This window comes from Cnephaeus nilssonii (assembly GCF_951640355.1).
Source record: "Cnephaeus nilssonii genome assembly, chromosome: 13".
Lineage (NCBI taxonomy): Eukaryota > Metazoa > Chordata > Mammalia > Chiroptera > Vespertilionidae > Cnephaeus > Cnephaeus nilssonii.
The window spans coordinates 44,214,950-44,233,104 of record NC_137084.1 but is presented as its reverse complement, the minus strand read 5'-3'; the positions used below and the strand labels follow the sequence as shown (position 1 = coordinate 44,233,104).

The 18,155-nt window shown below is 46.8% G+C and overlaps 1 protein-coding gene across 4 annotated transcripts; it reads left to right on the top strand.

Annotated features, from left to right (window-relative positions):
* The first annotated feature begins 4,421 nt into the window (after window positions 1-4,421).
* KCNE3 (potassium voltage-gated channel subfamily E regulatory subunit 3) lies at window positions 4,422-16,255 on the top strand. 4 transcript variants are annotated; one of them, XM_079787278.1, is made up of 4 exons: window positions 4,515-4,707; window positions 6,965-7,010; window positions 10,656-10,805; window positions 14,016-16,255. In XM_079787278.1, the coding sequence occupies exon 4, from the start codon at window positions 14,055-14,057 to the stop codon at window positions 14,352-14,354; it is 300 nt and encodes a 99-aa protein (XP_079643404.1). In that variant the 5' UTR covers window positions 4,515-4,707; window positions 6,965-7,010; window positions 10,656-10,805; window positions 14,016-14,054; the 3' UTR covers window positions 14,355-16,255. The 4 variants fall into 4 exon arrangements, with proteins under 4 accessions (XP_079643405.1, XP_079643404.1, XP_079643403.1 ...); XM_079787279.1 differs by lacking the exon at window positions 6,965-7,010 and having other exon boundaries at window positions 4,422-4,545; XM_079787277.1 differs by lacking the exon at window positions 6,965-7,010.
* The last annotated feature ends 1,900 nt before the right edge of the window (window positions 16,256-18,155 follow it).

Genomic DNA, 18,155 nt, shown 5'->3' with positions numbered 1-18,155 from the left:
TTAACTGGAATTTTGGCCACCTTCACCCAGTTCTCTGACCCAAGTTTATGTGGTTTGAAAAGAGACAGTGTCCTGCCATCTTTTCCCCCTGACTTCTGTGATTGGTGCAGGGACGGGCACTGGGCCTATTTCAGGACAAGAGTCTGACCAGGACTTCTGTTGGGAGGGTTGTGGGGAAAGAAGCTCTTTCCATTGGATTTACTAACAGAAGAGGGTATACCTAGAACTCAGCCATCTTGTCATCACAAAGTGGAATCCTGCCTGAGAATGGAGCAACGGTCTGAAAAGCAAAGCCCAAAGATGCAAAACAAACAAACAAAAACAAAACAAAAAAACCAAACAGCTTCCTGAAGACACCCTCTGAGCTCTTGGATCCAGCCATGCCGGAAGCCAATACCTCTGGATTTTGTAATTCTTGAGCCAATAAATTCTTTTTTCTACTTAAGTCAGTTTGAGTTGGGTTTTCTTCTGTTGCAACTAAGATTCCTGACTGATAACACCCACCTCTTCTGCAAACCCTAGTCTTCTCTGACCCCGCTTTCTTCTGCATTCCCATAGCCCTTATTGTTCAAACCATAAGAATCGAAAGTCCATATTTACACAACCATGAACACACATGCCCTCATTAATAGTTATTCTTTACGGAGCACCAGCTATGTGCCAGTCACCAAGTGAAGCACTTTAATATAATATCTGACTGTAATCCACACAACCAGAAAATGTAGGTATTTTTATCCCCATTCAACAGATAAAGAAACTAAGACTCAGAGAGGTGAAGCTCTCACAGCCAGTAAGTGGCAGGGCTAGGACTCAAACCCAGCTCTGTGGGACCCAAGCGGCCGTGTTCTGGACCACTGTGCCACCTTGCCTCCCAGGACACAACATGTGTGATTGTGAAGTGAGGAGAAGAGGTCACCAAGATCTTGTCCCCTGACACCACACCGTCCCACCCGTGGTCCACCTCCTCCAGTGCTCTTCGCACTGTTCTGTGCTGCCTGCAGGGCAGGAGAAGGGTGAAGCGCAGAATGATAAGACAAAGCGTCCTGAGGGTCACAACTGACAGACCAACAGGAGACAAGATCACGGAAGCACAAACTCGGGCTCCTGGTGAGTAATGGAATAAAATAACTTGATGTGATCATTAAACTTCCTCTGTGATTCAGACTGTATTTCCCCTAGTTTCCCAAGCTTCTGAGACTCTTGACAGACACCATCCATGCTCACCCTACCTCCCAATCCTTCTCCCCCACCTATTAGACAGACATTGGGTTATTCTATGGTGAAAAGACACACCTGGTTCTCACAGTGCTTACAGTGTAATGGCAAAGGCAGACCCTAAATCCGTACACAGAGAAGTAGATGACTGGGTTGAGATCTATGAAGAAATCAGAACTGGATGGATGATGGTTCCATTTACTGAGAGAAGGCTAAGGGGAGCCAGGGAAGGAAGTCAAGAGTTTCAGCCCCAATACATTATCCCCGTGGTCGGCAAACTGCGGCTCGAGAGCCACATTACGGCTCTTTGGCCCCTTGAGCGTGGCTCTTCCACAAAATACCACGGCCTGGGCGAGTCTGTTTTGAAGAAGTGGCGTTAGAAGAAGTTTAAGTTTAAAAAATTTGGCTCTCAAAAGAAATTTCAATCGTTGTACTGTTGATATTTGGCTCTGTTGACTAAGGAGTTTGCCGACCACTGCATTATCCCAACAGAGATGGAGAGTATGTAACTAGATATGGGAGCCTAGTGCTCAGAGGAGAGGTCTGGTCTAGAGCCTAAAAAAGCATCCTGTTATCCTTTCAGGCTTTTTCAGATCTCTCTCTCCTTGGAAGCTTTCCCGAGTGATCTTTTCTTTCATGACACTCATTCATTCATTCATTCATAAGTTCTCAGTAAGACTTACTCTGTGTTGGATTAGTGTTGGCTTAATGCCCTCAAGAAGCTTATGTTCTAGGTATGGTGTCAACAAATAGAGTAGACAATTATACAACAGAATGGTAAGTGTGGTTGTCAAGGGAACAGCAAGGGGCTATCGGAGAATGGGCCTCTTATCAGCCAGGTCTAGGAAGCAGATGGCCATCTCCTGTCAACGTGTTTTGAGGAGGCTGTATTCAAAAAGGTGGGCAGGGAATAGGGCAACCAGAAGGGGCGGTGAAGTACCCTGGGGCTTGAAACATTTGGGCATTATTACCTCCCCAGTCCTGAAAGGGGGGAAAAAGAGGGTGGCTGCAGGAATCCAGAGTTGGGGAATAGCAGAGAGCACTGAGCTTGGACTGACAGACTAGACTTGTGAGCTTCAGCTGAGGGATGCAGCAAGAGCAACAGCAGCAAAAGATTTTTAAAGAATAAGTTAAATATACAAAATGAAGTTAGGTGTAATGAAATAACATGGCAGGGAAGGTGGCTAGGGAGGACAGAAAAGGGAGGGATTAGCATTTGTAAATAGGATGGTCAGGGAAGGCTGCACAGAGAAGGTGGCACTAAAGCAAAGACTTAAAGAAGTTATATCTCTAGGTGACTCTTCCACTGACCCCTTCAATGAGTCCCCACCTCTCCTCCTCCTCCTCGTCCTAAGGTCAGGCCCTGAATTAGAGAGTTCCCTGAAGGTTCTTCTCTCACTATGGTCTCCCCAGGACAAGAAGTGTTTCATCCTACCTTTTGTCATCTAATAACAACAGAAGCTGCCACTTTCCAATGACCCCTTGGCCAGCTGCCTTCCCTAACAGGGAGGGTTCCTGCCCCATCCTCACTCCAGAGAAGGGGAAGTAGAGGGTATCTTAAGTTTCTGAAGAACTGAAAAGGAGAACAAAGATTAGGCATATACTTTGTCTCCAAAAGGCACAGGAACCAAAAGGTAGAAGTCAATAGGAGGCAGTTTTTGTCACAATGTGAGAATATGCTAATAATCAGAATCTTAGCTGCCACAGAGGCAATGAGATTCTTGTCACGAGAGGTGTGCAAAAGAAACTGCACAATTTCATGTCAAAATGGAATATAGGGGATTCTTAAGGAAAGGATTTGACTAGATAACTCCGAGTTCTTCCAACTTAGGTTCTACCACTAAATAATTCTAGAACTCTTCAGATGTGTGAGTCTAAGACCATGATTCTAATACTAATATTTTATTAGAACAAGAGATAATCCCTATATTAAAAGAATTCGAAACCTAGTAGATGAGGTGGGGAAATAGTTACTTTTGATAACTAGAATAAATATTCCTATAGAGTAAACTGAAGGCCCTGAGCAGGATGTGGGAAGGAACCCTAACTGAGCCAGGGCTGTTTCCTCAAGGCTGTTCTCAAGAACCACTTTGCACCAGAATCATTTGGGCATCTTTAAAAAAAAAAAAAAAAAAAAAAAAGTTAATTTCTGGGCTACATTCCAAATCTCCTGAATCAGAGCCTCTGGAGTGGAACCCAAAAGTCTATTTTCCTAAAATAAGCTCCAAGGTGAGTTTCGGGCAGAATGAAATTTGAGACCAGGCTCAGGATGACTTCCCTGATCGGTGATTTCCAGACTAAAAGTTGTAGCTGGGTCAAAATACACACCCGCAGAGATAAAACGGAAGAAACATGTTTTGATGAAGATTCAACACTCCCTCCATGTGGTAGGTCTTTCTAAAATGATAGCACTTCCTAGATGTAGTCTGTGAGTCTGTGGTTGAGGGTATGCTCCTTAGATGTCCCGGAATAGGTCTTTGCAAGGGAGCAAGAGCTGGCCTGTTTGTTATTAATTATTCCAAGGCCATAGGCTGATAAAGAGGAATCTGATAAGGACTCCCACAGAGTCCCTGAGAGGCTGTTCCCAGCCACTGTCCACTCCCCTGCCCTAGCCCCCTGGCCATTTCCCAGCTGTCTCTAGCTGCTTCTCTTTTCTGGAGCCTGCAGAGTCACCAGACAGTAGTTCGAGTTAGCCTGGTGGCCAGAAAGTGAAGGGTGTTCTGAGTCAGGGACCAGTGAGGTGTGCGGCTGGACACCAGTTGTCTGGACTGAGAAGAGCCACTGAGTCTTGGAGGAAGGAGACATCAGTGGGGGTGAAGGAGAGAGAGTGGTGTCCTGGATTCTGAGTCAGTGCTGCTACAACTTCCTTGGTGAACCTGGGCCATTGTCTCCCCAGCTGGGCCTCTGCGTTAGAATCAGACTTCTCCAGTGACCACTCGGCTTTAACACTTTGGAGTCTAAGATCTCATCTGACCCTGACCATCACCCTGTGAAGGATGCATGCAGGGTTGTAGCTATTTTATGGCAAGGAAGCCAAGACCCCGCGAGAAACAGTGACTCGCCCACCACCACGCAGCCAGTGTTCAGCTTCGTTTTCTGGAGACTGGCCTCAGGCTGGGCAAGCTCAGCAAAGCGGGAGGCTTTCCGCCGCAGGTCCAGGAAGCAGGCGCTGCAGGGGACGGAAGGGTAGGCGCCCACAGTGGGGTGAGGCCATGCAGCTGGGCGGAGGCGCCCGGAGCCAGCGCGGGGAGAAGGGGGTGTGCTGGCGGGCGGGCGGGGCCGGAGGAGGGGACGCCCTAAGGAAGGAAAAAGGGAGCCAAGTGCGGGTCGGTAAGCAAAGCTGAGGGGGCTCGGGGCGGTGTTGGGCAGGGGCTGCACACGGAAGGGCCATCGGAACGAAGGGTGCAGGGCGGCGCACCCTCCAGCACAGGGCGCGGTGTCCCACCAGCCGACCCACGCCCCTCGGAGCCTTGGACCCTTCGGGAGAGACAGGTAAAGCGCACCCGCAGGGCTGGGAAGGCTGAGCTGGCGGGAGGTGTGTGTGTGTGTGGGGGGGGGGGGGGGGCGGTTAGAAATGAGGTATCTTCTCTCTTGAGACCATGGAGCCGAGGAGGGGGGTCGGCTCAGAAACGAGGCTGATCCGCCCCAGGACAGCGCAGCGGGGTTCCCGGGCAGGCGCTTGTGGGAGTGCGGAGCTGGGCTCCTGGCCCTCCCCCTGAGACTCCGTGGGGGGCCGTGGAGGGCAGCACGAAGGCTTCCCCATCCACAGATATGCAAGCGAACACCTGCGGGCCAGCAGCGAGTGCCCACGCGGAAATGGCACCCCGGGACCCAGAGTGCCTTCTTGCTTGGTCGGACCGGACCGCTTGCTCTGCGAGAGTTGATGTGCCTCATGGCTACTCCCCATATGCACCCCAGTCCTGGGAAATGCCTGGGGATCCCCCCAAAGCGTCTTCTGCTGCTAATAACATCGGTCTAGGCTGGGAGTCCGGAGCCAAGTTCTAGTTTATGGGTTTAAACCTGTGCCAGTCGCCCACCTGCTCTATGCCTTGTGCTTTCTTTTCCTGGGTCACCACCCATAAAGTGGACCTCTGGGCCCCGCTGCCCATGCACTGCATGTGACATGAGGGGACAGGGGTCTGGACCTAGGCCTCCCTTTTCTAAAAGGGAGATGATGAGTTCAGACCCTGTGTGATGGCCCACGGAGAGTATCTCCTTCTCACAACCTATTCCTCACCAATTTTATGTGGGGAAACTGAGGCCCAGGGGGAGAAGACTTGCCCAGGGTCACACCAGGGAACAGAAAGAACCCAAGGCCAGGGCTTTCTCCACTTCACCTACACAGGTGCCTTGTAAATGTGTGAGCTCCTCCTGGCACCCAGCTGCTCTGTCTCCAAATGGAAGAGACCTGATGCTGGCACCATGGAAACTGCTTTTGCATTTTCTTGACGCCTCGAGATAATAACCAACAGCCTTCTTCATCCTCACTCACTCCACACTTCTCAGAACACATTTCTATCCACACTGAATGGGTAGATGCTCAAAATACCTTCTAAGAGTTAGGCAACACAAGAAACCCCATCTTACTGATGGGGAAAATGAGGCCCAGAGTGGAGAAGCGACTTCACCAGGACACATGGCTAGACACATTGGCAAACAGGGGCAGGTCTTTTGATTCCCACTCTAGTGTGTTCTCCATCAATGACAGGACTGTGGAATGGTACCCCTAAATGGAAAGAGACTACAGGACTGATCAGAGAGGATGAAAAACAAGGAAGGCTTCTGAAGAACCAAGAGGAATAATATGAACCTCTGGGCTCATAGAGGACATAGGGATGGCTGTTCTTGGTAATACTGCGGTAGCTGGGTGGGTAAAGAAACAAGGTGACAGGACTGCCCAATAATTATCTCTTATATTTAAATAATACTTTGCAATTTCTAAAACACCTTCCCCACTAATGCCTCCCCGAGTTCCCATGGGAGGTAATCAGGGGTAATTATCCCCATCCCTTAGATGAGTTTCAGAGAACGTAAGTGCAGTGCTCAAGGTCACTTAGCCGAGCATGAAGCCAAGATTAGGACCATGAAAGGAACACTTGAAAGGCAAGATCACCGGCTGAGTGACTGGGAGTTGCGTGAGTGCAGTGGGTGGGTGTGTATGGCCACGCCCGGGGTAGGTACACAGGAAAGAGGGTTACAAAGCCACACCGGTGTTTTGGGGCCAAGAATGTTTGCCCTTTGGATTGAATGGGGTGCAGGTCAGGGAATGTCTGGGTTTCAAAGCCCTGACTCACTTCCCCACCGGACTGAGAACTCGGGGAGGCATTAGTGGGGAAGGTGATTTCTTTCCTTGAGCCTCCCCTTTTTCAGACCAAATGGAATCTGTTTTGGCCTGCCCTTGAAGTTGTTTCTTAAGTAATGTAAGCTGTTTGCATGAATGTGCATGGGTGTACTGGAGAGGGATGGTCTAATAAGAAAAGGCATTGATTAATTTATTCTTCAATGCCTGCTATGTGCTCAGGCCCAGGGAATAAAGAAATGTATGACAGCCCTGGCTCCTATAGCTTAGTTGGTTGGAGCATCCACCGAAAGGTAGTAGTTTGATTCTCTGTCAAGCGCATACCCGGGTTGTGGGTTTGATCCCTGGTTGGGATGCATGTAGGAAGCAGCTGGTCTATGTTGCTCTCTCACATCAATGTCTCTCTCTCTCTCCCTCCCTCCCTCCCTCCTTTCCTCTCTCTCTCTAAAGTCAACAAAAATTTAAAATTAAAAAAAGAAGAAGAAATGTATGACAGGTACCTGTCCTCATACCTCACCATGAATAGATAGATAGATTCTATATAGATACTTAGACATACGATTTCAGTACAGCATAATGCTCTAATAGGGTTTTATGCAAAACACTGTAGGAACGAACAAGAAGGAGTGAATAACTAGCTAGAGAGTAGGAAGGGGTGTCTCAGGAGAGAGTTTACAGAGATGACATTAGAGCTATGTCTTAAAGGATACTGGAGTTCACCATGCAGATAAAAAGAGGACGGGCATTCCTGCCTACGAAAACAGCATGAGCAAAGGAGAGAGGTGTGCAAGTGCAAGGCATGTTTTGAGAATGGCCCGTAGCTCAGTACCATGGGCTACAGGACACTGGGGAAAGCTGTGGTAAGATGGGACTAGAGGCAGGGTCACATCCAAAGGAGCTTAAATGGTAATTAGAGAAGATTAGACTGTTCTATAGGCAACAGAGAATTTATAGTGGAAAGATTTGTGGACTGGATACCTGTTTCTGGTCCCAGCTCTACCCCTCCTAGGTTATGAGACATTAAGCAAGTGATTTCCTCTCTGGGGAGCCCTCTTCACACTGGTTGAATGAGGGGTTTGCACCAATGACATGATTTTTTAAGATCCCTTCTAGTTCAGATTTTATTCCTGCATCTCCTTCCAACTATATGAAAAGATCCATTCCTGCAACTCTTCTCTCATCCATTGGCTCCCTAATCCATGGTGGTGACAAGATCTCCAGAAGGACCAGTGGCAAAATTGTGTATCCTAGGAGTTATCTCTGTATTCCCTACACTCTGCCTCTATCACATTTCCAGGCACTTAAGACACTCATTTTTAAGAGTAGCTGAGCCCAGCTGTGGTGGCTCAGTGGATTGAGCATTGTCCCATGGACCAAGAGGTCCTGGGTTCAATTCCCAGTCAGGGCACATGCCTGGGTTGTGGTCTCAATCCCCAGAAGGGGCATGCAGGAGGCAACCAATTCATGAGTCTCTCTCATCGTTGATGTTTCTATCTCTCTCCCCCTCTCCCTTCCTCTCTGAAATCAATAAAAATATTTTTTAAAAAGAGTAGCTGAAACAGAGCAATGGGTAAACCAAAAAAACCAATGGTGGTGGTTCACTTTTGCCCAGAAAAATCTGGGGGAAAAAAAGTCACTAAGATACCCATTTAATCCTTTAGATCACAGCTGTATGCCTCCACCTCCAAGTTAGAGGTCAGGTGAGTTCAAGTACAGAACATTTAGGGAGAAACTGTTAATGTGCACGAAATAGTAGCAATAGTCTGTGGAGGAAGAGAGTGTGTCTGGCTTGTTCAGGGGACCAGGAGTAGGTCTGAAGCAGAAAGGGCCATGGGGGAGGAGACTCTAAAGGAAGGTTAACTCCTCCAAAATTTACCACCTTTGCCCCCTTACTGGATCCTCAATTAAGATGGGCGGGAATCTGTAGTGCAGGAAAAAGCAATAGTCATGGAGTTAGAGGAGATGATGCCCAGAACACAAGGAGGCTGTGTTTGGTGTGATATGCAGCTCAGATGTCAAGGAATGCTGTCATTAGTAGTAAAAAGAGCACCGAACAGCATTCCATGGGTCACTTTACCTACTGAGCTTCAGTTTCCCCATCTACAAAATGCAGGGGTTGGCCTAGAATCTAGATGCTGAATAATCTTTTGGTTGTTGTTAATCTTCACCCAAGGATTTTTCCCCCTTTGATTATTTTATTTAATTTATTTATTTTATATTTTTATTGATTTCATAGATGAAGGGAGAGGAAGAGAGAGAGAGAAACATCAATGCTGAGAGAGAATCATTGATTGGCTGCCTCCTGCACACCCCCTACTGGGGATCAAGCCCACAACCCGGGCATATGCCCTTGACCAGAATCAATGCTCTATCCATTGAGCCAAACAGGCTAGGGTCCCCCTTTGATTTTTTTTCAGAGAGAATGGAAGGGAGGGAGGGAGAAAGGGGGGAAAAGAGAGAGAAATATTGATGTGAGAGAGACACATTGATTGGTTGCCCCCTGTATGTGCCCCAGGGATCAAAACTTGCAACCCAGGTACATACCCTTGATTGGAAATTGAACCCACGATCCTTGGATGTGTGGGCTGATGCTCTAACCACTTAGCAACACCAGCCAGGGCTAAATGATCTTTAAAATCTCTTTCAGCTTGGTCAGTTTCTTCCTAACTGGCCTATCTCCTATTTTAAGTTAAAGACTCTGCAAAGCAATAGCTGTCTCCCTTGTCATTATGAACTTCATAATCAGTGACTATCTTGGAGCCAAGGAGCTCATAAAGAGGAACAGAACTCCAAATGTTGCCAACTGCCAGATCCCCAACTTGGGGCCCAGAGGCAGGCCAAAAAGAACCAACCTGTCCCTTTATCAGCTCTCTGCCTCTCCTGACCCAAAGGACAGGATGTCCTTACACCCAGACCCTCTCTCCCACCCCAATCCAGCACATAAAAACCACTAACTGTGGTTTCTTTTCTTTCCCATCAGATTACAAGCATCCAGGTCTACACAGAGAAGTCCTCTCACTGAATCTCACTCAACGCCTACCCTATTCCCCTATCCCCACTTTCTGCATAGACTCTGTCCCCTCCTGTTAAGAGGAAAAAATCTTATCATGGAATAAGTCAAGCAATTTGGTTCTCAGTTTTTCTAGGCTGGAATAGCAAGTATAACTCGGTCCCAGGGCTCAGAATTTTAACTTGTGAGGAAAAAGTCTGCAGCCTTCTCTATCTTGTGATCTGAGAGGCTCTAGAAAGCCCCCAAAATGCTTTTCCCACCAGCCTATCTGATCTCCCAAAATCTTACAGTGTGGTTTTGTGATTTGTACCCTCTTGGGATATTAGAGCTGGCCGGAACCTATCATAAATCCCCTTCAATTTATAGATGCAGACAGAAGCTGGGGGCCCAGAAAAGGGAAGTCACGTGCCCAAAGTCACACACAAAATAGCTGAACCAAGACAGCTCCTTGGGTTTCCATTTCCTTCCCTGTCAAACGAGGGGGGTTAGACTGGATGGACTCTGAAGGCCCTGCCAACCTCTGTTCCACAAAAATAAAACCACCACCATGTCTGTGGAGTGTCTGGTGCCAGACACGAAGTAGTTTTTTTCCTTCATTTTCACAATGAGCTATGCTACAGGTAGTGCTGATGCTGTTAGCATGTCTATACCCAGTATATCCAAATAGGCTATTGTGAATATCCTTTGTTCCTATGTAAAATATCAACCCAACTGCCAACTGCCATTCTACCACTTGTATCTTCCCTTGGCTCTCCAGCCCTTTCAGCCTTTCAGAGGCTCCCGCTGAGACACCAGGACCCTTGAGAAAGGGAATGTTTTAGACTGGTCCCTGAGCAGTTCACATGTTAAACTGAGGTTCCTCATGAAGTCACCCAGTTGAAACATTGTGGGCCTGGAGTCGGGGAACAGCAATCAGATGTCCCTTGGCCACTGCACAGTTCCTGTAGCTGTAACCCTAGACTGGCCTGGCCCAGCTGCTGCAGGAAGAGGAGGAGAAGAGGAAGGGGGGTCAAAGCCCACAGCAAGGCTATTGCACAACCCTTGGGGCCCAGTCTTGGGTGAGCCACCCAGGTCCTAAAGGTTTTTCTTTCTCTGCTTCTTTCCTTTTCTGCCCCCTCTCCTGCTTTCTAGTTCTGGGCCTCCCAACTCCCGAAGTGAATACTGAGACCGCAAATGTGTCCAGAGACATCCTAAAGAGGCCGAGGGGCTGAGGAGCCTTAGGGCGCCCAGAAGGAGACTCCTGAAGCCAACTCGGAACCAGAGGAATTTGCCTGGTATTTGGTGAGTCTTCCAAAGGACCCTTGTCAGTGGGTTTTCTGCCTTAAATCTTGCCCTCAATTCAGTCCACATAGCAGCCAGAGTGTCCTCTCCAAGCACAGATCTGCTCCTTTTAAATACTGTTTCATGACTACTCCCCAACTACAGATAAAGCTCTAGCTCTACAGATTGGGGTTGCCCTCCCTCTGTCCTGTCGGTTGAAAACCCCCTGTAAGGATATCTAAGAAAGCTGGTAACATGGACTGCCCTGGGCCACTACAAATAGAGAGACTTCCCCTTCATTGTATGTCCTGTGAATCCATATTTACTTCTCAAAAATGAAAAATCAACTTTCGTTTAAATGGAAAAATCATGTTTACATCAAAATATATTTTTAAAATCTTCTTCACCATAATAAAAGTATATGCTCAAGCAAGCCTGGAAGGAGGCAAGGCAGGGATGACAATCTTTTTTTAAAAATTGTGGTTATAAAGAAAAACACATAACATAAAATTGACCATGTTACCTATCTTTTAAGAGTACAGCTCAGTAGTGTTAACTATATTCACATTGTTGTGCAATAGTTTTCTAGAACTTTTTCATCTTGCAAAACTGAAACTCTATACCCACCACATAACATCTCCTTATGTTAATCTTTTTGATAGATGAGGAAACGAAAGCCCAAATGGGGTGAGAAATTTATTTTTCTCAAAGTGGGCTCCTCGGGGCCCTTACACCGCCTGTCTGTTATCTACCTGTAAGACTGGCTGAAGTCCCTTCCTCCCTCAACCCTTGCATTAGCCATTTCCTCCCCAAATGCCTCTCACATCCACATCTGTCCCTGCCCCCACCTTGCCATTCCCTAAGTCCCAGCTCAGGACTGAGTGTCTTCCAGCTGAACTATTTCAAGACCCTTGTGTCACTGGGTTTTCTGTCTTAAATCTCGCCCTCAATTCAGTCCACATAGCAGCCAGAGTGTCCTCTCCAAGCACAGATCTGGTCCTTGTATCCCCTTTTTAAATACTGTTTCATGGCTCTCCCTCAACTACACATAAAGTTCTACATCTGCAGTCTGGCACTCAAGACCCTCCATGATCAGGTTCAACCAGTATCTCCATCCCACATCTTATCATAGCCCTCCATACATCTTACACTCTAACCTCCTAATGCTCCTTTCCATTCTTTTAAACATTTTATGTGCTTGCTTGTTGTCATGCCTTTGTTCATCTGTTCCCTTTTCTTGCCTTTTCTGCTTCCTGGAAACCCTTCAAGGTCCACTGGAATGCCTCCATCACTGTGAACACTTTCTGAGTCCTGATAAAAATCCATCTCTTCTTCCTTAAGCCCCAGTAGACCCTGGCTTGTCCCCTGTATTATAGAAGAGCTGGCAATGTGCCCACAGTACAGGGGCTGGGTCTGAGCCTGCCCAAGAGTGAGCCTTCATAAATGATGACTGGTTGAATCATTGGTTGAGCCATTAATTTCATTGTGCTGTTCCTGATTTCCATTGGCCTATATGAGGGGAAAAGGCACAGATTTGTTGCCTGACAAGTGGGGTAGTAGATGAGAACTTATGCCTCCTGGGTCTTAACTCAGCAAGCCCTTGTTCTTTTCCCCTTCTCCATCCAGATAAGTTAGCCCAAGTGCTATATAGCATGGGGCCCCAAAGGCGTTGTAGAAAATGTGGGCCAGTCCTGGACTGTATTATTTAGATTCTTTCCCCACCCCCCAACTTCTGCATTCTTAGAGTTGTTCATGAATTTTATCATAGTCATAACTAACCGTCATCTTCCGTCATCTGGGAAAGAGACCTTATGGTTAATAACCAAGTTTGTTGACGTTGGTTGGTTGACAGTTCTACCTAGATAAAGGAGGGCTTTAGAACCAGTCTTTAATGGTGGCCAATTTACTCAAGACTATTGAGGAATGGAGAACACCCAGCCAGTCTCAGGTTAGAGCACCAGGGAAAGAGAATTCCCAGCCAATCTCAGGATAGCCCTATAGATGTAGGGGAGAGACACAGCTCTGCTGACCAGGAGCATGTGGTCTGCTGATACCTTTATCAATAACAAGAGAACAGCCACACAAAGCCTTCTATGTAAGTGCTGGGCCAAGGGAAGGCTGTGGTGATAAAGCTTGTAGAGTATGGTTAAGGGGTGGGGAATACTCAGTGAAGGTTTCCAGAAGGAAGTGGGTGTAGAGCCTTGTTTAAAGGGAATGATATGGTTTTTTAGAGACTAGGACACAAGGCTAGGATGGTTTTCTATATTATAGACTAAGGGTCTCCAGAAGAAGGAAAAGGAACACCTTCCATCACCTATCATTTGCCAGGTATACAGTGACTCTGTCAGAAGGCAGGATAGTTGAGGTGCTGTGTCTTCTCTCTCTTGGGGGCAGGTAAAACCCCAAACCAGACTGAGTGCCCCTGTCACTCCCCATCTTCCATCCAGCCCAACCCTATTCTCTTCTCCAGTGCCTGCAGGGGTTATCAGCCTCTCCCTGCTTCCCCAGCCATTCCTTTCCAATAGAATTTCTTACAGAATCCTTCTCAGCAAAATCCTAAATAGGTAGGAATACTCAGAGTGCTTGGGACATAGGATGCTTGAGAGGTCAAATGACCCAGCTTCGGGTTCTAGGTAAGGCGAAATCTAAGCCATCTCCAAACATCTCAAAGGTACCTGTGGAGTATAAAAAAGAACTGTGCTGAAGGAGAGTCCTGGGGAATACTTCCAATAATGCCACACGGTCCTGCCAAGCGCTGGCATGAGAGTCGAGAAACTCTGAACTAGCCATCAAAAAGCAGGACTCTGTCTAAACTCTGCCTCTGAATATTCTCTGGGATCATGGTCAAGCCACTTATGCTCTCTGTTTCCCTGTATGTGTGTATGACGGAGTTAGATTAAATAACCCCTAAATTTCTTCTAGCCTAAAGTGAGTTACAGAATGAAAAATAAAAAAAATTTTTTAAAAAAGACAGATGAGTTGCAATGGCCAAGGAAGGCTTTATCCCACGGGTACTTACTGAGCATCTATGAGTGCTGTCATGAGGGCTTGTGTATAGCAGTGAGTAAAACATAGTCCCTGCCTCCATGGAGCTTGCAGTCTAGTGGCGAAACAGACAAGTAAACAAGTAGAATAAACTGTGATATTGGGATTTTAGCTGGGGTCTGAAGGAGTGAGGTCAGTCAAGCTGCAGGTAATGGAAACTATCCTTCCTCTTTCTGTTGCCACCAGAGTGTCCTCCAATTCTTCCCCACCTAAATCCCTGTTGCTATGGAGACCACCAATGGGACTGAGACCTGGTATCACAGTCTGCACGCTGTTCTGAAGGCTCTAAATGCCACTCTTCACAGCAACTTGCTCTGCCGGACAGGGCCAGACAACCTGACGGAGGAGCAGCGGGCTAACCTTCCTGGCCGCAATGACAACTCCTACATGTATATTCTCTTTGTCATGTTCCTATTTGCTGCCACTGTGGGCAGTCTCATCCTGGGATACACCCGCTCCCGCAAAGTGGACAAGCGCAGTGACCCCTACCACGTGTACATCAAGAACCGTGTGACTATGATCTGATGTTAGGAACTGGGGTGGCTGAAGATCAAGACAGCTGAGGATTGTCTTCTAGGGCCTCCAGAACTCAGCCATGGATCACATCAGGCCTCTGTTCCTTTCTGTAAGATCAACAAGAAACAGGGATGCTAAGGGATGCCATCATTGGGCTGGGATGCCATCATTGGGCTTTGTGGAACAGGACTTTTGGTGGAACAGGACTTTTTTCCATCAAAGATAGACTTGATAGACAGTGGGAACTATGAACAATCATATAGAAGTAGCAAAAGATAATAACCAATGACTGGTCCTGTGGCTGGAGTATTGGGGGCTGGGGGTTTTGGACTTGAGGAAGGAGAAAAGGAAGTTGCAGCAGAGGGAAATAAAACAAGAAGATGTACTAAGGACACATTTGTGTGTGTGTTATCTTCAGTGACCATGAGAAGCAGCAATTATTATCCCATATTACAGATAATTCAATGTTACTTATTTTTGTTCACATTTTATGTTTTCCAACCCATTTAACATTTGTGATTTTACCCCCCTGTGAGAAAAGCAGGGCAAGTGCCATGCTGTCCATTTGGGCCAGAGCAGTGCCATGAGTGGAAGTCAGAAACTCTGATCTCCTTGCCCAGTGCTTCTCAAAGCACTGTGCTGTGCAGGAGTGGATCACAGCCTAAAAGTCACACAATTCTGAGGGCCCTCCTTAAAAAGAATTCAAAAATATCCTACTTATGCAATTATTACAAAAGTATATTACCACTAGAGGCCTGGTGCATGAAATTCATGCACTCAGTGGCGGGGGGGGGGGGATCCCTCAGCCTGGCCTGCGTCCTCTCGCAGTCCAGGAGCCCTCAGGGGATGTCCAACTGACAGCTGACATCCTTAGCGCTGCCACGGAGGCAGAAGAGGCTCCTGCCACCACTGCTGCGCTCGCCAGCCATGAGCCCAGCTTCTGGCTGAGCAGCGCTCCCCCTGTGGGAGGGCACTGATCACCAGGGGGCAGCTCCTGTGTTGAGCCTCTGCCCCCTGGTGATCAGTGTGTGTCATAGCGACCAGTCGTTCTGCCGTTCGGTCGATTTGCATATTAGCCTTTTATTATGTAGGATGTTAATACATTCCTAGGACCCCTCCTAAGACCTAAGAAGGAGCCATGCATATACAGAGCTCTGAATGTTAAGCCTCATTAGCTCCATGGTTCATGTGCCTCTCCAGCCATGTCACAGTGGTGCCCTTCCCAGCCACAACTCCAGCATTGAGGTTTCACGACCTCTAAAGCAGCCTCTTCCATTTTGATTGAGTTATGTGAGAAATTTTCTGATACCAAGTTGAAATCTGCTTCTACAAGATTATCATCATACCTGGAAGGCTATCCTATTAAAAGCAGCAGGGTGTGCATCTGGTTCAGTGGAAAGAGAACCAGTCCTGATTCTACCCCTAATGTGATATGTGACACTGGCTGGACACTTCTCTCTCTGATCCTTTTCCTCTTCAGCACCGTGAAACGGTTAGACTTGGAGGTCTCTCAGAGCTTTACCAGTTCTGACATTCTAGGCTTCATGTACAGTAGGTTGAACCATATAAAACTGCTGTGTTTGTGAGCCAAAATCAGCCGAATATCAGCAGGTGAATACTTTACAAGCTACAAACCACACAGGCTAGAACCTTCCACTGTTAGGTTTGATTTCCATTTAAGAAATCTCCATGAGCCGAAACCGGTTTGGCTCAGTGGATAGAGCGTCGGTCTGCGGACTGGAGGGTCCTGGGTTCGATTCCAGTCGAGGGCATGTACATTGGTTGCGGCTACATCCCCAGTAGGGGGCGTGCAGGAGGCAGCTGGTTGATGTTTCTCTCTCATCGATGTTTCTAGCTCTCTATCCCTCTCCCTTCCTCTCTGTGAAAAACCAATAAAATATTTTTTTTTTTAAAAAAGAGATCTCCATGAAGGGGGGGGGGGGGGGTGTCTCCAAAAGACCCTATTGAAGCATATATTTTCATGTATAGCAAAAACCTGAAAGACTATTTTGATATCAGTTTTCTTTGAGGAGAAGGATTATGGGTGATGTTCCCTTTCTACTTTAAAATTTTATGTACTATTTGTTTTATTTGACCATAAATATGTTACTTGTATAATAAGGGGGAGAGGCCCCTTCTATTTTGAAAAAGTAAAAATAAATGCCTATGTGTTTCTCTTTTTTATTGTTGACACTATTACAGATGTCCCTATTTTGCCCCCTTTCTCCCTCTCCACCCTTCACCACACCCTTCACCACATTGTTGTCAGTATCCATGGGCTATGCATATATGCTTGTATGTTAATGCCTATGTGTTTCTGCATGGAGGATCACAGAACATGTTTGCTGCCATGAGCAATTATGTTCGCTCCCTGAAAATCTGTGCTAAACCTATATGTGCTCAAGCCTTTCCTTATCTCTTCTTGAGGGAGAAGGTAGAGACCTGCTGAAGAAGATGTGGCAGATGAGAAAACAACAGACTCAAAGTCTATAGCTGGATGGGACTTTAAAGACCACCCAGCCCCAAATCCCAATAAAGTATGGAAAAGCAGTCAAGTGTAAGAATGAATGGGCAGGTGATAGGTGCTTAAAGAGTTTTGAGAAATGAGATTGAGTAGATCTAGGAGTCAGAGAAAGGTAGAATTTGAACTAGGCTTTGAAAGATAGGGCAGAGTGAGTGAAGGGAACAAGACAAGGGAAGCTTGGAGACAGAAATGGGGCAAGACCACCCCTGAAGAGAGAAAGCAGGCCCAGTGTGGCTGCTCTGAATTTCAGGGAGGAGACTCCCCTTCACACAGTCTTTATACTCACAGGGCTTAATTAATAAAATAATACAAAGTCTTTTGCAAGTTGCAGAAACCCAATATATATTAGCATAATCACAAAAGGAGGATTTATTAAGAGGAGTAGGGGTAGTCATAAGTTCAGAGAGGCTGCAGACAGTAAGGCAACTCCAGGGATCTCCTGGCCTAAAACTACTTACTTGTCTGAATTCACAAAATAGGGGCTCAGTATATCTCACACTCCCAGGGTTAGACCAAATAAAATTCTAGGATTTTAAGGTGGTATAATGTACACACTCTAATAGTCTATGATATAGTTAGTCCCCTCAGCCCTCCCGCCCTCTATCCCACCCCAATTGTCTGGGAGTGCTATCCCACTCTTCCTCAGCCCACTGGCTCTTTTGTCTGCACTGGGTCTGCCCTCTGCTGGCCAGATCCAGCATATCACTTTGAGCCCTCAAAGCCAAATTTCAGTAACCACTCATTCAACAGATACTTACTGAATGCCTACTATGTGCCACGCGCTCATTTAGGCACACACGGGATACATAAGTAAAGAAAAAAGATCAAAGAAACCTCCACCCAATGGATAAGAGTATTTTCTACATGTTAGGCAGTGACCTAAACATTTTACACACATTAACTGGCTTAACTTTCAAAACCTTCATAACAACCCTATTTAGTAAATTCCTTACAATTACTTCAATAAAACCCACTTGTTCTTCATCTAGCCCCCTTCAGTACCTTCAACCCAGTATCCGCACGTTGGCACACCCAGCCCAGAGCGTGGACCTGAACAGTCCCCAGAAATGAATGGGAAAGTGATTTGGGGAAATGATGGCAGAGTATTGGCACAAGCAGACAAGTTGGAAGCAGAGATTGAGATAGGCATTTATTGAGGGAGCACTTTTCAGGGAGAACCTGCAAGGGAGGGAGTGAGGTAGAAAGGAAAGGGGGAAAGCCAAACAAGGTGTATCTCAGGTTATGACTAGCCCTGGCCTGATGGACAGGGAACTGTTATACGTGGC